The 22142-nt window shown below is 43.0% G+C and overlaps 1 protein-coding gene across 3 annotated transcripts in view; it reads left to right on the forward strand.

Moving 5' to 3' along the window:
* Positions 1 to 21921, forward strand: part of fat2 (FAT atypical cadherin 2) — an 81252-nt gene extending 59331 nt beyond the window's left edge. For all 3 annotated transcript variants that reach the window (XM_037263088.1, XM_037263087.1, XM_037263086.1), the window contains exons 20-28: positions 397 to 997; positions 1694 to 1894; positions 4698 to 4852; positions 11665 to 12079; positions 14570 to 14723; positions 18318 to 18417; positions 18483 to 18628; positions 19229 to 19488; positions 20070 to 21921. In XM_037263088.1, coding sequence (XP_037118983.1) covers positions 397 to 997; positions 1694 to 1894; positions 4698 to 4852; positions 11665 to 12079; positions 14570 to 14723; positions 18318 to 18417; positions 18483 to 18628; positions 19229 to 19488; positions 20070 to 20563 — 2526 coding nt within the window. In that variant the 3' untranslated portion in view covers positions 20564 to 21921. The remainder of the gene's footprint in view (positions 1 to 396; positions 998 to 1693; positions 1895 to 4697; positions 4853 to 11664; positions 12080 to 14569; positions 14724 to 18317; positions 18418 to 18482; positions 18629 to 19228; positions 19489 to 20069) is intronic.
* The last annotated feature ends 221 nt before the right edge of the window (positions 21922 to 22142 follow it).

Consider the following 22142-nt stretch of genomic DNA (forward strand, 5'->3'; position numbering starts at 1 on the left):
AAATTATTTTGCAAAATTTGTTATGACTGAGTGAATGTACATTGTCCATTTAGGAGAGTTCTGTTCAAAAAGCTTATCCTGGTTGTGCCGTTATGCTTCTGTTGTAATTGAAAGGGTTGGTTGGTTGGTTGGTTGGTTGGTTGGTTGGTTGGTTGGTTGGTTGGTTGGTTGGTTGGTTGGTTGGTTGGTTGGTTGGTCTGTCTGACGGCAGAATTTCCTGATGAATCTTGTTGAATGTGCCGAGGATGATGGTTTTCTGGTTGAGAAGTTGTAAGGCAAGGCAGGAGAGCAGAGAGGACGGACGGCATGTGGGCAGGAAGGAGAGCGGGTGGGCTTTTTTTTCCCCTGCCCTTTGATAATCATTCTGTGTAATATTGTGATATTATTTTCTCAAAGGTGACGGACAGCGGCCACCCTCCACTCTCCTCCATCTGTGTGGTCACCATCAACGTCACTGAGCAGAGCAAGTACCCACCCTCCGTGGTACCCCTGGAGGTCTTCATCACCAACGTGGGTGGTTTTTTTGCCAAGCACCTCATCGGCCGGCTCCATGCCTCCGACCAGGACCCGCAGGATGTGCTGGCCTACACGCTGGTCTCCGAGGAGCCCGCCGGGCACCACTTCTCTATGGACAGGGCCACTGGTAAAATCTGGGTGGACAAAAGCCTGGAGGAGAGTACCTACGCACTCAACGTCAGCATAACAGATGGCAGATTCAGCATCTGGACATTGGTGAAAGTCCACGTCTGGGTGGCCACACAGAGGGCGCTGGACTCCGGCTTGACCTTGCGACTGCCCATGATTTCTTCTGAGGAGTTTCTGGCAGATCACTGGCGAGGCCTTCAGCGCAGCCTGGCTCAAGCTCTGACATTTCCCCGGCAAGAGCTGCACCTTGCCAGCCTCCAGATGCTTCCTGACACCCAGGCTTTGGAGGTTCTGCTGGTCTGGAGGCCTCAGAGTGGACTGGTCCAGTCGCTACCAACCAACAGACTAGCAGGTGATGATTCTGCTAATGTCTGTTTCATAGGGTGTATTTACACCTATGCTATTTGGTCCACTTTAAATGAATTCTGGTGTGGAACAACTGGACCGAGACCCACTTTATGAGGTGGTCTTGCTCTAATAAATGCACAAATATAAGCCGGAATCCAAAGTGTAGTATTTCCATGTATTGGTTTGTGCTCTGTATGCTGCCTTGGTCATTTATGTTAAATGGGAGCACTAAAAGTTACATGCATGAATGTGTATAGCTCACTTGCAAAAAGTACTGCATAATTGCAAACTGCACCAAACAAACAAAAAAATGTGCATTTGGTCCAGCTCCGGACCAAACAAACACAGCAAAGGCAAAGATAGGAAATCCAGGTCCAAACAGTACAAACCCTGCCAGTTTAGCTTCTGTTACAGGTGTTTCTACTCGATAAGCAGGTAGGATGCTCATTCTCAAGCTCGTTTACCTGCCTGAGTAGAAACTGCTATGGCTAAAGCCAAACTACGGCAGGGTTTGCAATTTATGGACCTGAATTTCCCATCGCTGACCAAAGGACCTTTCTGGTGTGATTACATCCTTACCAAAGATTAAACTGTTGAGTCATTATCGGTACTCAGTAATGGGTTTGAAAGGTTGCTAAAATAGCGAGCAAAACATGGGGACCCACCCTGCTCTATAATATTATCATTTGGTCCCATGTAGGCATCTTGTCAGACATCGAGGACTCTCTTGGCCTGGATGTTGTCCATTTAAGCTACAACGGCTGTCTTGGGACCGGATGTCCGCCACGGGGATGTCGAAACACTATCCACTTACCAGGAGACATCATGAACCACTTCAGCACCGCCAGACTGTCCTACATTACGCCGCAGCACCGCTGGGAAAGCGTCTGTCCCTGTAACGGTATGTCCATCAGTCGTGAGCCAAATTGGAAAGGATTCACAACATTTTCGGGGAGCTAATCTCATCCCAAGTCATCAACATTGCTGTGTGAAAACAGATTACTTTTGTTAAGTAACTGAAATCTGTTGTCTTTATTTTTAACACAAACTCAAGTGCTGTAGTTCATTAGTTTGATCGTTCAGTGGAGGGTTGTTTGGCCGATTGGTTCATTGGTTTGTCGGCTGATCTGTCAGTTGGTTGGCTGGCTGTTTAGATCTGTTAAAGGAGCATTAGACAACATTTCGACCGTCATAAAATGTTATCATAACTTTTCTGATGAAACATCAACTCACAACTCGTTGAATGGTACCATTGTGATGGCCTGATGGTGTCTGTGTCGCTTGGACTGGCACAAAAAATAAATTGAGGAGGGCGGCAGGAACCATGCCACACGAAAAACTACAAATGTGCTGCATGTGCTTTACGGCATACGTCACTTTCCCCTTTCCTTGCAAAGACACTAATTGATGCAATCACCTACGCTATTACTGTTGGCATAAGCTCCACAACATTCGATGAAACGGCTGGGAGATGTTGTAAACATGGTAAAAATAACATTAATAATAATGCGGGGTGGCAAAGTTTTCTCCTGCCCATTGTTGTATTTTGAGCTTCATAATGCACCACATGTTTTCATTGGAGACAGGTCTGGACTGTAAGCCCACATAATTGAGGTAAAGATACAAGTTTGTGTATATTGATTTTCTGCTTCCAGTGTTTAGTAGATGTTCTCCATCAAATGCAAAAGTGGAACGTTAGAAACAGATTCATTTGATTGTTTTGTTTCATAAGCAGTTGACAGCCCAACTTTTATTCGTGAGATGTCTGCCGACCAGAAAAGCTGTTTCCGCCAACTAAATGTGGCAAATCCAGCGATAGTGCCGCTTATGGGGATGTTGATTTGTGTGGGCATTGCTGCACAGATTAGCAGCGGTGCGGATGGAATAAACGTCAGCCGGAGGCTCCTCGGGATGGAACTTTGTTACCAGTTTGTAGGCGCCACGTCACACCCAGTCTTTTATTCAACAGCAAGGAGAAGTTATCACCTTCTTTTATTACATCCATTGTTTCAAGGGTCTTTAATATTTAATTTGACACTCACAGCTAATGTTATAAAATAAGCACTGTTTCCACCCGACAGCTTTTGTTGCTGTTTATGATGCTCCTCAGATAATTCATCAATAACTGTCAACCAAACGCAAATGCACTTACTTTATAACAGTTATCATCCACCTGAATCCATTTACTTTGCGAGTGAGTGAGTGAGTGAGTGAGTGAGTGAGTGAGTGAGTGAGTGAGTGAGTGAGTGAGTGAGTGAGTGAGTGAGTGAGTGAGTGAGTGAGTGAGTGAGTGAGTGAGTGAGTGAGTGAGTGAGTGGGTGGGTGGCTGGGGTTCATTATAAACTATCAGACACGTAAATCGACTCGCTTGGACTTAATGCTCATATTCAGGCCAATGTGCGTCAGAGTGACTCATCTGCTCGCTCGTTTTTCGTCAGTGATGTTGACGTTCTGACTTGGAGCCGGTGGCGTTTTTGTCTTTCAGCTTTCATAGCAATCAAAAAGAGATCAAAGACGCTTTCTGATGGTTTTTGAGCTCCTCCTTTCTTCCGTGGTGTCTGACAAGCACCAGATCAGAATTGATGCTCACTTTACGGGCCGTTTTATCTGCGCACGCGGCTGCCATCTTGAATGCCTGCAGGATCCATGGCACGCGCATTCGTTGCAACTAAAAGGGTTCCCACATAAATGATGTTAGCATCTGTTGAAGGTAGACATGTTGGAATGACTTCACGTCAGCCGTTCAACAAATGTTTGAAACCCTACCTTGAAACTCTAACCCTGCAATGAAACCTGAATTTGAACTGCTAACTTTGTCATTAAACCCTTAAACATTGTTTAAAATTGTAATTTGCAACCCTAACACGGAAACACTGGTTTGAAACTTTAATTTAAAATGCTAATGTAAAACCCTAATATTGAAAACCTAAATTACTGCCTCATCTAAATTTAAACTTAAAACCCTAACCCTGTCTTGAAACTTGAAACCCTAACCCTATCTTGACACGCTAATTTCAAAACCTAACCCATATTTGAAGACTCAAAGTGAAACTCTAACCCAGGCTTGGCTGTCTAAAATCCTTTGAAACCCTAACCGTAGATTGGAAGACTGACCCTGGAAGGAATTAATTTGAAACATGAACCCTTTATTGACTCCCTATTCTTGTCTTTAAACCCTCATTTCAAACTCTTATCCTCATTTGAAGACCTAATTTGAAACACTAACCTCAGTCTTGAGGTCCTATTTTCAAACTTGAAACCCTAACACTGTTTTGAAACCCTACTTTAATTAATAACACTGGGTTGAAAACCTACCTCAAATCCTAACCTAATTTAAAATGCTAACCCTAACTTGAAATCATAATTTCAAACCCTAATTTTTGTTTGCAAATCACATTTGAAACTCTAAACCAGGCTTGAAACCTCAAGATTGGTCTGAAAACTGAGTTTGGAACCCTCATTTCTTTTTTTCTTCCTTTCAGGCAAATACAAACCAACATGGTCAGTGTCATATAACAACAGATAACAAATGAGCAAATTGGGAACGAAAGTCGATACGCCTGCAAAAGAGTGGGAAGCAGAATATTAATTTAATCCCACCCTCATCCATCGTTCAAATTGCAAAAACCCTCATTTATAAAGCAATGTATGGCAAACATCTTGGATGGCCTTGGTCTCAGTGCGTCTCTGCATTTGTGTCTCAGAATCGGCGCTGGGGTTCAGAGACGAAGCCTTCCTCAAGTACGTCCACGGCATGGACGAGGACCAGCAGGACTTCACCATCTCCCTGAGTTTTAGAACCTTCCAGCAAGATGGTCTCCTTATGCTGGCCAATGGTACCGACTGGGGAAGCTTGCAGGTAATTCAAGGCTTTCAAACTCCACCAACCTTAGGTCTGTCATGAACAGACCCACAAAAAAAAAACTCAAAAAAGATCCCTGGAAAGATCCCGGGAGATTTTTGCTTCAAGCAGACATTTTAGCCTCCTCTGGCTCTGTTGCAACTAGATTAAAAACAAACACCAAATTTGGTTGGCATGTCTGTCATAAAGAGACGCACAGAAAGGTGTCACAAAGCCATGCCTGAAAACACACTGAAATTTAGCAAATTCTGTTTGGTTGGGCCATTTTAAGGTCATTTTTGCATTTATTCAAGGGTCCTTCAAAGACAAACATGACGGTGAAGTTTGATGACTTCATCTTACTTTGAGTGATTATTTTGTTTCATTTGGGGGATTTTGGGACATTATAGGATGTGACTTTACTTTTTGTGAGTGCACCTGAATAAGCCCTGCTTGCCTGCCACATGACGGCATTCCTCATACAAAGCATTTTGAGACTTTTGAAGACCATATAATGGGCAAAAGTAGGAAAAAAAATGTATCTCTCACTAGAAGACGCTCCGGAGCTCGCACAACAATGTGTGAGCACGTAACGGTTTGTATTGAACGCAGTGGCCATGAATAACTCTCTGAACAGATGAAGTGCCGCGTGATGCCGCCCCTCGCGGGGGCTCAACGCACACTGGCAGAATGTTCAATCACCTTGATTCTGGGAAAAAAAATCTTTCAAAAGATCACCTGATCCCAGAGCCTGCAGTGCCTCACTGCTGGGTGTTGGAAACACTTAAAGAAGGGTTCTTAGGGAGCACAATGGACTTCAGAGAGAATTTATTAAGATGGTCATCTGTGGCCCTGCACCTTGGGTTTTGAGGGGAAGGTATTTTGAAAGGTTAAGACAAAAACAACAGACTCGGGTTCACACCTATTTGTTTGGACATGATGGAAAAAATGAAAAATTAATGTATTTCCAGAAACCTTTACACCAGCTGTTCCAAGCGTTTTCAACTGGATTTACAAAATATGCTCCATGTCCCTTTTTCACACTGCCTGTCAGAACTTGCGTCTTCCCATCACTGGGCAGCTTCTTAACATGTTTTAGAAAGAGCTACAAAAACTGCCACTAGGTAAGATTTTCAGCAAATAGCTCGGGATAGAAATGATGGATGTTCCACAGAAAAAAAATGCAAATAGATGAATTTACAAACAGTGAGCTGCAAATAAGCGGGGGATTGTATTTCCTTCTTCTGCTTCAAACATTGAATTCACAGGTTGGTTTCAACACACTCCGTTCCATATTGATGCCTTTTGAACAGAACTGTGACAAAACGGAACTGACGGGTGGCGTGAAAGGGCTTTGTGTGAAAGGTAACAATGAGAAACGAGGGTATTTAATGATCCCCCTTAAATCTTACATCCATCTTCCACCGCTAATCCGGAGTCGGGTCGCAGGGCCAGCAGTTTCAACAGGGACGCCCAGACTTTCCTGTCCCCAGGTCATTCCGGGGGATTCCAAGGTGTTCTCAGGCCAGTCGAGAGACATTGTCTTTCCAGCACGTCCTGGGTCATCCCCAGAGGCTCCTACCAGTGGGACATGCCCGGGACACCTCCTCAGGAGGCATCCTAATGAGATGCCCGAGCCACCTCATCTGGCTCCTCTATATGCGGAGGAGCAGCAGCTCGACTCCCACGTGTCCCTGCCGGATGACTGAGCTTCTCACCCTATCTCTAAGGGAGAGCCAATAACTAATTTCGGCCACTTGCATCAGGGATCTTGTTCTTTTGATCATAGCTTGTCCCCCTAGGTGAGGGTAGGAACGTAGATCGACCGGTAAATTGAGAGCTTCGCCTTTCGGCTCAGTTCTTTCTTCACCACGACAGACCGGTACAGAGTCCTTATAATTTTTAACTACCTAAATTTTAGTCATAGTTTTAAAGTGTAAATACTGTAAACCACAAACTACGATCCAAACATTCTTGTCTTGTTTCAGCATACATTTCACATTACGTACGGTTTGATGAAAACTGCAAACAAAGAACACTTGTACACGGCAAAGATTTTCCATTAGAACGAGTCTAAACTTAGCTCCTCTCCAATATACAGAGCTGGTCAGATTTGATGTCTGATTTATTAGGATGTGCTTTATTATGTTGTTTTCTTCACGTGCTGGGCCCCATAAGTAAGAGTGCACTTTTTAAAATTGTGGCATAATATTTTATTGCAAATTGCTTTGTGGACCTACACATTACAGCTACAGCAGATTGAGCACAACTGATCTAATTGATGTAATACCTTGGGATACAAGCAGTGTTCCCCTGACACTGCCCACTAATTGCTTACTGCTTTCACACCCTCAGCGCACATATGGCGCAACAAAAAACCCCAAAAAGAATCATACCTGAGCTCTATTGGCATTTTGCATTTCCATACCTGCCTCATACAAAAGAAATGAAACGTTTATTTGTCCCATGTGGCTTACAGAGCATGAAAAAAAATGTGTTCAAACATTCCATGATGAAAGTGTGGGAGCCTTTTCAGACTGGAATGCGCACCATCCTCCTGGAATCATTGTCACACGGACCACGCGCTCCACCAAAGACGCCCACTGGGTTATTTTACCTAGTCTCGCGTCATATAGGGAGCTTCTTCACAGTGATATATGTAAATGTTCCTTACTAATATAGGATTCCACCTGTGCAGGGCTTGGTCTCTGATAACAAATGCAATATATGTCATTTAAACATATTTGCTCAGGAGATTTAAAAGAAAAAAAATCAGGGATAAATTCCCTCATACATGATGTTGAATGACAACAAAAAATTTTACTTTTGATACGTGATAAAGGCCACCTTGACCTGCTTTTTTGATTTATTACTATGATTTGACATCTTGAATTAGCTATATAAGCCAATCAAAGACTGAATATTAGCGTTAAGTATAATCTAATCTTGAGTGATTTTTTTTTTATATTTACTGGGCAAAGTCCTGAAACTTCTTCATGAGGATTATCTCAACATTTTTACAGCAATTAGTTATATTATTAATATCCAACATTTAGTATAGTTTATAGTTTCAACCATTTTTACGCTCACATTTTGTTGATGAAAAGTGTCACACGTCACCTCATATTTTCTATTGGAAAACAGAAAACATTGATGCCACAATTTAATTTTCATGTTTATTACAAAATTCTCATTTACTGACATTAATTTCTGGACAATTCAAATCAGTTTGGTCCAATTCAAACCACAAAGCCTTTAATCCTTGACCTAGTCCTAACTCATTTGTGGTAGACATCTATAAATACATATATATCCTCTATTTTGATATATAGGAGGTTTGCATTTTTTTTCTTTCTTTTCCATATACCTACAATGTACATCTTAGTATTATCTCATATTTTGGACAGATGTGGTGCTGGTTTGGCCAACATGTGCATATTGCTCACTGTGGTATAAGGGATGCTCAGGAGGTTTGTGTTGAATCTTCAGACACATGGAAAATGAAAGGGAACGTTGGATACGAGTGCCTTCGGGTTTTCAAGATATGCACCCTCATTAAGCTGGTTTGCCAGTCACCAATCACCCCCACAGGAGAAAAACAAAGACGTACAATGTGCTAGGTAGAGCTGTGTATTATCCGTACATTTTCTGTAGTTGCAAGTTATTCGGCAAGCAAATGTCATTACTGTCGGTTATGCATATTTGAAATCCACACAGTGAGTGCCTGTCATTTTGTTATGTTTTCTGAGCCACATGGGGGCGCCGGTTAGTACAAGCGAAGTGTAGTTGAGAACCTTGCTGTGCCACTTAATAGGCGTTCGCTGTCAAGATGGGGCTATGCATGCCAATGAGCTCCTCCCCCACTGGCCTTTTTTCTTACCGACGCGTACTAAGCAAATTCGATGAAGCCTTTATTTTTATTTTGTTATATGTACATGGTCTTTATTACTGAAGAGCTGTGTGCGTGTTTGTGTATGTACATGTGTATAAATAACACACAAACGTTGTTCAACCCCCACCACACACACTCCACAAGAAGCTCCCACAGTGCAGTGTTGCTCGGGATCGTTGATTTATGAAGTTGCGAAACCATGGAGCTTTTCCAGTCCCTCCGGAGCTCGGGTTGGCTTGATGCCGCGCTGCGCGTCGACTGGTGCTGATGCTGTAAATCCTCTGAGTGAGGCTTCTTGAAATATCTGGCAGCAAAGATGACACCCAGTGATGTAAAATAGATTACAAGGCAAGGCCGCCTCTTGTCCTGCCGTCAGCACTTGTTCAGCACGTTTGCCACGATAAGGACGCCGCCGTATGGGCAGCATCAAGTCCCGTTGTGCCCGCTCTGCTAACTGGCCTCCCACCAACCTCCACGTGTGCTTTTGCATACACATTAAAGGAGTGTTGGTCATTTCTCAGATTCGCCACTGCCGCTATGGCAGTTTTTTTTGTGACCACATGACCATATTGTTTGTATACCGGAAGATATTCGTGGGTTAATACAAAGATGGCTTCCTCTGAAGTTTTGATAACTGGCTTACATTTTTAAAACTGAATGGAAGGACCAGTACGTTTCTTTTACCATTTTGTCTATGTGTGGAGCATGCTAACACAAAAACAAGTACAGTTTACTAATCAATAAATATGAAATGACTTATAAGTGGTTTGTACCACATAACACTCTTAGTACCACGTAAGTGATAAAAACGAACTAAAGTCATTGTCACCACTCATTGGTTAGTATTTTGGGCTATCTGTGGCGTGCATCGTAGGCTTAAATCCTTAGGCTGAATTCGGGGCCCAGTACGCCCCCTGTAAATACAAGCAACGCATAAAAGGCGGGAGAAGATTTGTCTGTGGGAATTACGAGAGCAAATAAGCATCAATAAAACATCACAGGGGCTCTTTTGTTCTCTCTCTCTCTCTCACTGCTTCTGCGATAAAAAGCGCTGAGTGAGCATAAATGCTTAGAGGCGCACTGATGTGGAGCCAAAAGCTAATTTTGCATTTATGGGTAATGCAAACTCCTGTCTTGTCAGTGTTTGTTTCCCCCCACGCCGACGCTAACATCCCAAGGTCAACACCATTCCGCTCTGACTTGATGCTGCGTTGGCGTCATTTGAGTTCATAGTGGGAGGAAGGCACTGGATTAGTCAAAATAAGCTAATTATTCATAAACGCTTTTCTAAAAAAAAAAAAAAAAAGCGACGCTGTCACCCAAATAACAATAAGACAATCAGGCGAGCGGGGACTCCTCCGGCCGTCATGACTACTTTTTACCGCGGCACCATTGAGAGCGTCCTCTCCAGCTGTATTGCTGTCTGGGGTGGCAGCTGCACTGACCAAGACTTGAAGGCCCTGCAGCGCATTGTGAAAACGGCTAGTAAGACTATTGGTGCTTCTCTCCCCTCCTTGAAGGACATTTACACCTCCCATCTCACCCGCAAGGCGACCAAGATTGTGAGTGATGTGAGTCACCCCGCTCACTCTTTGTTTGAACTTCTGCCCTCTGGGAGGCGGTACAGGAGCCTGCGCTCCCGCACCACCAGACTTTCCAACAGCTTCGTACTCCAGGCTGTTAGGATCCTGAACTCGCTCCCCCTTTCAGCGTAGCGTCCTGTTCTTGCTGTATGCTCACTGGCTCGGTTTTGCCCCTCATATTCAATGGGTTATTGGTCTGTTTTTATTCATCGCTCATTTTATTTTATTTATTTATTATTTATTATTTATGGTTTGTGCCTTCTTGTTTTTGTTTTGTGTCGCCTACTTGTATGTCTCGTCACCGTGGGATGGAGGAAACGGAATTTCGGTTTCTTTGTGTGTCTTGACATATGAAGGGATTGACAATAAAGCTGACTTTGACTTTGATAAGAACAAATGAAAGTTCAGAACCACCATTAAATGTGAAAAATGTACCTTATGGTCATTACTTTTTCGTTTGCTTAATATTATTAATATTTAATCATTATTAACATTGAACTAGAGTGCAAAATCATCTTTTATTTCATAAAAAAAGAAAAGGATATATTTGATGGGCAAAAATGAAGACACTAAAATTTAACTAAATAAAACTAAAAATTTGATGTTTATAGTCAACTTTGAAAATGTCCATTAGGTTCTTCAAAAACTAACTCAACTTTCTGAAATATAAAAATGAATATTATAATATTAGACTATATCGTGTTTATTGTTTCTAAAAATCAAGGTTTATAAATCACTGATCAGCAAGTTTTAAAACAATCAATGATCCGATCAGAAGATGGACCAATTTATCCAATCAATGTTGAGTCAACCCCCCCTGAATCTTACAGCAAATTGGGAAATGTCTTGTTTCTTGTGAGCGTGCATTTCTAGGGGGAAGGGACAAGCTGAGACGTAAGGGGTGGTTTTGGAATTGTGCCTTAGCCAAATTTGCATATGCCATGTTGAACGATGCGTAGTGTGTCCACCAAATTTAATTTGATGTAATTTGTAAAGATAAATAAATAAATAAATAAATAAATAAATAAAGCCTAAGCAATAATGTTGCTAAGAATGACGTCACTTCAATTATTTGTTATACTGGGATTGAGTCATTTTGGGCATATAATTGAAGAGAAGATAGATCAAAACTTTGGGAATGAAGAGTTTAAATAAATGACTGGATTGGAAAAAGAAGATAGATCAGTGAAATTGTCTGTGTGTGCAGAGAGGCCCAGGGAGGAGTGAAGCAAGCCCCAAAATCTTAAAATTGGCTCGAGACAATTCATGTGACTTGACATGTGGTTTTCGATAAACCTTTTTTGTAACGATCTAAGACTCAAAGACTCCGACTGACTTTAATCTTCCATCCTCAGGTGAATGGCGGTCATCTTCACTTCTCCTTCAGCTGTGGCATCCTGCCTCCCTCCCGCTTGGCCCTGGCCTCCCCTGCAGTGTCCGATGGCCGCTGGCACCAAGTCCTGCTGGAGGTGAGCGCCACGTCCTTGAGGCTTACTTTGGACCACCGGGGGCATGCCTCAACCAGCCTGGCGTCGCCATGCCGCCTGATGAGCTCTGGCGGAGTCCTGCTCTTTGCTGGTCACCAATTCCACGGTTGCCTGGAGCACCTGGAGCTTAACGGGGAACCGATTAGAGCGGGTGATGCGTCGGAATGGAGCGGTCCGGGAAGGAGGCGGGTCTTTGGAGTCTACGAGTGCTGCGCTCATGCGGCACCCTGCGACCGTAACCCATGCCAGAATGGCGGAGTCTGCCATGAGGACACCAGTGGAGGTGAGTGTGTGCGCTTGCACGCGCAGTTTTTTCAGAGGCTGCGACCGATTAATTGTAATTTTGTTCGTCTGGGCATAGACGACTTACATAAGACCAAATTTAACTTGTACCTCACGGCAGAGGGCAATATTATCGGAGAACATATTAAACTCGTATCTCCGACACCACTGTAGATCCATATATCAGAAACTGTAGTTCCATCCATCCGTCCATCCATTTTCTGTACCGCTTTGTCCCCACGAGGGTTGCGGGCGTGCTGGAGCCTATCCCAGCGGTCATCGGGCAGTAGGCGGGGGACACCCTGAACCGGTTGCCAGCCAATCGCAGGGCACACAGAGACAAACAACCATCCGCACTCGCACTCACACCTAGGGGCAATTTGGAGTGCTCAATCGGCCTACTGTTATTGGGATGTGGGAGGAAACCAGAGTGCCCGGAGAAAACCCACGCGGGCACGGGGAGAACATGCAAACTCCACACAGGGAGGGCCGGAGGTGGAATCGAACCCGCACCCTCCTAACTGGGTGGACGTGCTAACCAGTGCGCCACCGAGCAGTCTACTGTAGTTCCGTTTCTGCTTATAAGTATGACAAGTATTGACAAAATTAAGGGTTTGCATGTCTTGCACGCAGCACTTGTATCATCTTTTCATGTGAAATATTGCCAAACTTTAGAGTACTTCTCACTTGCTGCCATGTTGGAAAAGTTCAACAACCAAAATATTCTTGTGTGACGTCATCACTTATTTGCGACATAAGAATCAATAGGCATTTCGTTTCTTCTCCTCATTTGTGGTATAAAGGTGCGATGAAAGTCACGTGAGTGAATAACAATGACCTGTAATCCATATTCTATTCTGTCCTAACTTTCATGCTGAGCAACTGCCAGCCATTCAGCAATGTGTCCATCTCATTATACAAAAAGAACACTCAAAAACTGCACAGAAATAGACTCCAGGCTGGAGTCCCATGCTGACCCTTATTAGCATTTTAGCTTATCACAAATTGGCGAGCACGAGGATTCTTCTTAGTAAAGATAGCAGCTCACCTCACTTTGCAATTCAGAACAGAGCCGATAAAGATCATACCTGAAATGCTTCACTTTGACACTGAGAGGTTTGTGTGTATGGTGGTGTGTGCGTCCGTGCGTGCGTGCGTACTTGTGTAAATGAAAAAATAACTTAACAGATTTCACTTATGGCAAAAATTTGCTGGTATTTTTTTTAGAGCATATTCCCACAATAAACAAGGGAACACTGTACTGTAAGAAGTAGTACACTAGTACTGTGTACTCATATTACAGTAGTCTTAAGTATCACATTACTTAATGTAGCTTTACATTACTAGATTGAGCTTAGTATTATATTACTCCATCCTAAAAAACTGCTGGGTTAACATTTGGACCAACCCAGGAATTCTGCTCAATTTGACCCAACTTTGGGTGGTTTTGCAAAAAACATTTTTCTTACAAAAAAAAGTCAAAGTGAAAGTCTGCTTTATTGTCAATTTCTTCACATGCCAAGACACACAAAGAAATCGAAATTACATTCCCACTATCCCACGGTGACAAGACATAGTACACAATATACACACAAGTAAACAACACAAAAAAATAAAAACAAGAAGGCACAAACAATGAATAAATAAGAGTGATGAATAAATAATAAATAAACAAATAACATAATAAATAAGAGGAGCAAAAATGGAGCAAGTGTGCATACAGCAGACAGTCAGAATAGAGCGCAAAAGTACAGGACAGAAGGGGGGAGAGAGTTCAGGATCCTAACAGCCTGGAGTATGAAGCTGTTGGTGAGTCTGGTGGTGCGGGAGCGCAGGCTCCTGTACCTCTTCCCAGAGGGCAGAAGATCAAACAAAGAGTGAGCGGGGTGACTCACATCACTCACAATCGCGGTCGCCTTGCGGGTGAGACGGGAGGTGTAAATGTCCTTCAGGGAGGGGAGTGAAGCACCAATAATCTTACCAGCCGTGTTCGCTATGCGCTGCAGGGCCTTCATGTTGTATTCAGTGCAGCTACCACCCCAAACAGCGATACAACTGGAGAGGACGCTCTCAATGGTGCCACGGTAGAATGTAGTCATGACGGCCGGAGGAGCACTTGCTCGCCTGAGTTTCCGCAGGAAGTACAGGCGGCGCTGAGCTTTCTTCGCCAGAGTCAGTCCAATTTTTAACCCAAATTGGGTTGGTTTTAACCCAGCATTTTTAAAGGTGTAATGTCATATTAGCAGTGTTACAAAAGAGGTTATATTGTTGAATTACTAACTTTCCTCGTATAACTTTACCAATGTAACTTCACAGTTACTTGACTAATATTTCTTTAGTGTTACGTCACAAATTACTCATGTTTGACCGACATGTGGTTGCTGTGATCTTTTCATTTTGTTTTCCTTGTTGAGATCCATGCTGGTGAAACTTGTGAGATCGTGATCATCTTATTTTTTTGTTTGTGTGCATGTGTTTTCATCATATACAGAGTTGCGCTGCAGGTGTGCAGGCACATTCCATGGCTTGCGCTGCGAGCGAGAACACAACCCGTGCACCTCCCAGCCATGCACCCATGGTCGCGTGTGTGTGCCCAAGGAGCAAGGATACATTTGCAACTGCTCAATGGAAAATGCAGACGCACGGTAAGCTTCTTCCCCTTCTTCCTAACCCAAAACCCAGCTAGAATTCTGAGCAGTTTTGTGTCGAATGACTGAATGTAAGCAAATATCACCTGTACCAAGGCCAAACAATCCTAAATCTGACACACCAATGTGATTGGCCTCGACTCCATTCTTCCAAGTGGCGGAAATGTAATGTAATAATGATCATTAATCATCAATAAAGTAATTGACCAGATGGGTGCCAACACACACACAAGATGTATTCAATAACGGACTAAATTTCCGACTTGCTCTGTAAGTAACCAACTAATTGTCTGACTCACTAACTGACCTAGTAAATAACTGTCTAATTCACTCATTAACTGATTAACTCACCAAGACAGTCGATTAATTCGCTCATTGACTATTTAGCTCACAAACTAAATCACTCACTCATTAGGTGCCAACTGTCTCACAGCAACTGACTGACTTACTAAAAAGACCCTAACCCAACTCACTGCTATATTAACTCACTGCTTGTGTATGCTATGCATGAAAGCGTTGGAATATACTGAAACCGTGGTCATATGGTTGCAAGCATTGGCAAATAAAAAAGAATAAGCCTTATGACTGTTTTGGAAACACTTGCCACTATTAATGAAACAATTGATTTGCAAGGAATTGATTTGCAAGGAAATCCCAATTATGTTCAATGAAACAAGAAATAAGTGTTGGTAAACATCTTTTACAAGCTTTTAAGAGCAGACATACTATTAGTTAGAAGCTGCCTCTCCTTTATTTAGGATCTACGTATACTTATACTTAAAATATGTGCTCGTTATGCCGTGTGTGTGTGCGTGTTGCGTGCGTGCGTGCGTGCGTGCGTGCGTGCATGTGTCTTCTAAAATGAACTCGGCAACTCCTCTTTCGCGACGTGATCGGAATGGAGGTCGTCGACCTTTCCCTTCGGCAACCTCAGAACGCTTATGTTCTGCTCCTGCCTCATAATGACTTCTCTGCGACTCGCTTACTTGTCGCAGAGAGGTTGAAAGGTCGGCAGGTGGTCTGTAGCGGGGCGGACTAACCGACAACCTTGCTGAGCCACCTCCTCTGGTGCTTAAAGTAAGAGTGGAAAAGGGATGACGTTCAACACGAATCCGCTGTATGTTAAATTAGTCCATTAGTTGTAATAATGTGCAACATCATAATGCCTAATTTTCACGATGGCACACCCACAAAACATTGACCCTGAACTGCATTACATTTCATTTAAATTTATATTTTTGTTATATTTTATTTTATATATATTTGTAACCTTTATGTTTGTGTAAGCATCCAAAATCAACTCACATGACCCTGCACATGGTAAGAATTAACATGATTAAAAACGTTTTTTTAATATCATTCAATATAATGTTATTCTATTTTAGTTTTGTAATCAGTCAGAAGTGATGGGCTGACTCCTAGCAGTATTTAGCTAGCTAGTCAGTCAGTCAGTCAGTCAGTCAGTCAGTCAGTCAGTTAGTTTGCAGAGGTTGGCACTTTGCCAAATTTTGGCGGTCTAACCACTCTTTCGTCCTTTTCTGTCCACTTTTATTCATAAAATAATAAATCTCTGATTTATCTCTGTCCATTCTTGTCATTTTAAATCCTTTCGTCACCTGTCTGTCTCTGCGTCAATTGTCAGTTTGTCAGAAAAGGCAGATGGAAACCCCAATATTATTAAAATGATGGAGTGCATATATCAGAGTATCTACACCATATGGTGGCCGCCAAAGGGCTTTACAAAGCCTCATTTTCACTTACGTTATCCGTTCCTACTTGCCACCGAGGCAGAGGGGTACTCAAGGGAGACGTTACTCCAAGGAGGCAGTTGCTGATGGGGTCATGGACTCAATATTCTCACGTTTGTTCGTATGCGCTTCTGGCTCACACCCGCACACACTCTACTACAGTAATCCCTCGCCAATTTGCGCTTCACCTTTTGCGAATGAGCAACTTCGCTGGTTCATAAGTGACAGGAGAACGGTGTTTAAATACACGCTGATAGCGCGGGGTGTGCCTCTGAGCAATGTGCGTCACTGCGGACATGACTGAGTTCAAGGCGGCAGCTGGCTATACGCACCGATGCAGGAGTCGGGACACTCGGGTCAGTCAGTCAGTTACAATATCACGTTTGTTCTTTTATTTACTGTAAAGGTACAATGCATGCACAGAACAGTGTGGGAATGGCAATTAAGGGAATGGGAAAGAATGGATGGATGGTTAGATGATTTTGTATGATTGTTTATTCATAGATTCATTCATTCAGTCAGTCAGCCATTCATTCATTCATTCATTCATTCATTCATTTATTTATTTATTTATTTATTTGTTTGTTTGTTTGTTTGTTTGATTGTTGACTTATTCATTTATTACAAAAAGGTTATTCTCAAAGATTACAGTAGTCTAAGGGTAATTCAGTTGTTTGATTAATTTGTTGACCCATTAGTTGAACGGCCTCATCAACATGTGGACAAACATCCAAAATGTTTACAGAGCACACAAACTAACCGTGGTCAATGAACCCCATGCTGCTTCACCCATGATATTTAACTATGTGATCAGTGAATATTTGATGTTGTCAACATGCAAAGTGTCAGAAGCATTCCTGCAGAATCCTGCCACGACTTATAGCGTCAGAGCCTTATTACGATGCGCCGTCACATGCCTGCATACCGGAGCGCGTACCTCGGGTTGGCACATGCACGCGATTGGTAGCTGAAGCGATGCGCACACATGAAGCAAGCGGGAGGGTCATTTACATATCCCTTCTTTTGTTCATTGTAATAACGCAGCGGCAGGGAAGCCGCAGCAGGGAATGGTGTAAATGGAGGAAACACACACACACAGGACTCATTATTATTATAATTATCAGCATCGTTTTTATCATTATCAGTTCTTGCCAGTTTGTTTTCTCTCAATTGTGTTTCCTGATTTATTATTATTATTTTGTGATGTGGTGACTACAGCAATTATCCAGTGTGTGTAGCTGATTTGGGTTTAGCTGGGTTGATTGTTTTTGATGCTTGAAAATACTGAATGTCCAGAGGAGTGTTTCGCTGTTTGGAATGCAATGTTGTATGCTATCAATAATAATAAAGCAAACAAACAGCCACCTGTCAAACAAATCCAAGGTTTAACGACTTCCCAGCCGAAAATTCCCGCTGATAGGGCTGGCACTTCCTTTAAGGGTAAAAGATGGGTAGAGGGATCCTACAGAATAACATCTCCTTTGTTCCAACCTTTGTCTGAAACCCTACCTTCAAAATCTTACCTAACCGTGGCTTGAGACCCTTCTCTGAAACTCTAACCCAGACTTGAAACCCTACTTTGAAACCCTAACCACTGCTTGGAACATTAATTGAAAACTCTACCCCGATCTTGAAGCCTTAACTTTGGAGTCAAAGGGCTAATTGAAAGCACATTTGTTTAAATACCTTCACTTACATTTAAACCCGACCTCTGGATAAGTGTTTTTTGTTGGTCACTACATTTTGCACATCCAAAGATGTGCTCGCATTACATTTATAAAGAAACCAAGCTTAAGGTGGACTAAGCCCACATATTTTACGCCCTGTCCTTCCTGTGGCGCAGGTGTCATAACGGCGAGGACGTTTGTTTTCCCAATCCATGTCCCAGCGGTTTCCTCTGCCAAGTTTCTTTCGGATCCTTCCACTGCGACCCTCTACCGCAGGTCAGTCCTCAGTCAAGTCCTTTTGTAGATGAGCCGGCTTGACCGTGGTGGGTTGTCTGTTCCAGGTGTCCCCGGTGGTGGGCTACGTGGAGATGATCGAGATTGGCGCCAGCGTGCTGGGCCTTCTGCTGCTAGTGGCCATATTTGTTTGCATACGCAAGCGCTACATCCAACAGAGAAAGGACAAGAAGATGAAGAACGACTCCAACGGGTAATGTCACTCTATTCTTTGTCATTTATGCCCTGTTTTTTTGTTGTTTTTATTTGATTTTATGCCAATAGCCAACATTTTAGGAGGGAAAACATGCTGACACACTTACAGCCAATATTACATATATTTGGGAACAGTTTAGTTAGTTAGTTAGTTGGTTGGTGAGTGAGTGAGTGAGTGAGTGAGTGAGTGAGTGAGTGAGTGAGTGAGTGAGTGAGTGAGTGAGTGAGTGAGTGAGTGAGTGAGTGAGTGAGTGAGTGAGTGAGTGAGTGAGTGAGTGAGTGAGTGAGTTATCAAATGTTTGGTTGGTTTTTCAATCAGCTATAGTTGGTTGATTTTAATCAGAAGCTAGATAGCTGTTTACAAGTTAGTCACTCCACTCCGTTACTTAGTTGGTCTGGTAGTATGTCTGTCAGTAAGTAATTTACTTTATTGTAGAGGACAGGCTATTTTCCAGCTAATCATCCCTTTTGACCTTTCTTCATGATGTTTCCAAGCTATCCAATTGATGACAAGTGCAGCTGGTGGTGTTTTAAGTGGATTTTTTATGTGTTGCCTTAAAAAAGAGAGAGATTCTGACATAAAATTATGTCCTATCAGTTACACGGCGTCCACATTGTGCAAGAGCCCGAAAGCTTGTGATCAGGACGGCGGCCATATGGAGCTCAGCTGCATGACGTCGCCTGCCAATGACCTTGACCACTCTCCCTTCCGCTCACTGCGCCCTCGCAGCCAAGCGCCTACCGACAAGTCGCAGGGACCGGTGGTCTGCAGCGTGGCTCCCAACCTGCCTGTCAGACCCCCGTCCAGCTCTGACAACGATTCGGTCAAGAAGACTCACTGGGACCTCGACTATGAAGGTGCGTATGCGTGCATGTGCAGTGTATGTGTGTACGCCTCTCTTTTGGCATGAAAAACCACATACATATATGATTTCATGACAAAAAATATGACAGCTACAAACACACTGCCTTTTAAAGAACAAAGACCAAAAACTGAGCTCATAAAAAATGGGGGGATTGGGGGTTGAAGTTTGATTCTAGAGGATTGTGCCGAGCACCCATCGTCAAACACGAGGTTTGGACACGAATTATGTTCTGCTACTACCACACACAATTCAAAATCTGAATTGCAGGCAAGGTCAGCAGCTGCCGCCGTGCAGGAAATGCAAATGCCAATGGTTTACGTAATGCCCTATAGTTTATGCACTATTTATGAGGCCTTCAAACACTTTGGAAGATGCAACTGACACTGGACACTTTCTACAATAACACACAAACACCAAACAAGCACTTTTCTAAAGAGACTTTGCACAAATACCCGAAACCAAACCGGCACACAATGTCAACCGGATATTGTGGGAATCGGTGAAAATGTCACTTTAATAATAGGAAGAATAACAATCAAAACTGTTTGATATGTATGTGTGCTTTGTCTTCAGTTTATCCGGCTGATCCCGACTATTTCGGACGTCCCATGGCCGCTGCCCAAGAATTCCCTCAATTTGACATTGTGGAAGATGTCTACTCGACGACAGACTCGCGGCGAAACTCTCGCTTCAGTGGCTTCCCATTCCCGCTTGAGCGCTCGGATCGCCGCGCTCCGCTACCGCCGTGTTACAGCAACCAGAACCTGGAACACTTTTTGGACGCCGACGGCATCCCCCTTCCGCGATCGCAATGTCCTGATGCGTACACATCCACCAGCTACTACCCGGCGAAGCATGCAGGCAGCCTGGACGGGCACGCGGCGGCGGGTTACAAACGGCTCAGCGTGCGGCTCAGCGTGGCCGGTTCGTCCTGCACCGAGCAGGCAGCGGTGCCGCCCAACGTTGCCGAACCGCAGACACGCCCCGGCGGGTCCGACCTACGCAGTTGTGACAGCGCCAGCATGCTGGAGAGCGACTTTGGAAGCTGTGAGGAAGTCATGTTTTAAGATGCAGCCAGGCTGACCAACTGTGCAACATCCCGGTAGCTTGCGGAAGAACCCCGATGTTTCCTTTTGAAACAACTTTTCCTTTGTTGGGCTTTCAGGATACCGAGCTGACCGTTCAATGTCTTGTTAAAACTGACAATAAGTAGACGCTGCCAAGGAACAGACACTAAGAAAGTGGAAACTGACAGGAAGTTGAAACTGACAGGAACTCGACACAAACCGCAAACTGATGGGAAATAACAAGAAGTGGACAATGACTGTAAGTGACGGGAAATTGATGCTGACAAGAAGTGGAAACTGACAGAAACCTGATACGTACAGGAACTGGAAGTTAAAACTGAATCTAAGATCGTAAGATCGTTCTAAACGCCTCGTCCTTCATGTCATCAACAGAGGCCGGATCCTCTGAACAAGGAACAAAATGAATGCCGAAAAGTTTTTCATATGAAGTGTTACAGCTGTCAGGCTTCTTATTGTGAAAATCCCAGATGCACCTCCTAGTCACATACTAACCCTAACCCTGAACATAGCGTAATAATGTCAAAATAAGAGCATCCATTTTCTTAGCATGTACTTTTTTAAGGTTTATTTCTGCTCTTATTAGTCAGACTGAAATAGAAGATTGATCTTTTGGTTTCAAATTCTAGATGCACTTCTTGGTCACATGACTATTGAAATGTAACTGAATTTCCACAGTGCCAAAAAGTGGGCATCAACTCGATTTTATGGTTGCAATTTCCCTGCAACTGCTTTTACATTGACAGCCTTAAATTGGCCCTCAAATCTGACAGTACTGAAAATGCAGCCACAATTTCTAAATAAGCGGCAACATTTATACACATTCACTACCTTTTTTACTGTTCATTTCTTCTTCCATTAGTCTGACCGACTCAGTAAAAATAAAAGGTTCATTCTTTTATTTTGAAATATGTGCACCGCCACTGTTTCATGATTTTTCAAAAGAAGAGTGCCAAATAGTGAGCATGAGCTCACCTTGATTGTTGTCATTTCTCCCCAACTACTGGATGTCTTTCCATATTACAAGCATTGAATAAAGCCGTACTATGGACTTCAAAATAAAAGGACCTTTTCCCCCTCACATCAACATTGTTTTAGCACTTCTTTTGGATGGAAACGTGTTTTGCAACAATGTGAAATGTTTTGTGTATAAATGTGTATTGTTCATGTTGTTGTGTTGAAGTGTGAAGTGCAGTAGTGATGTATGTTTATTTTGTTCCAATCAAATGTCACATAGTTTATTTTTTTAATGTTTATTCGCTGTGAGATTTTATTGTGATGCCATCTGTAATGTATACACCAAATCTGAATATCAAAATAAAGACATTACATCAGACAAAGTAGACTCAGTCGTGTTTATGCTTGGTCATCAATGCTCAAAACTTCAAAAGTTTTTCCATTAAATAAATCAAATTCTTTTAAGAACACCAGCGATAGCGTTTCTTACGATTACGTTCTTAAGAATTTGTTAAACGCAAAGAACAACTTAATTTGGCTCTGAGGGCCACTAGGGTGCTTTTATCATTGATGCTCGTAACAGTATCTAACAAAAAACGGCATG

This window comes from Syngnathus acus, chromosome 10, assembly GCF_901709675.1.
Source record: "Syngnathus acus chromosome 10, fSynAcu1.2, whole genome shotgun sequence".
Classification (NCBI taxonomy): Eukaryota; Metazoa; Chordata; class Actinopteri; order Syngnathiformes; family Syngnathidae; genus Syngnathus; species Syngnathus acus.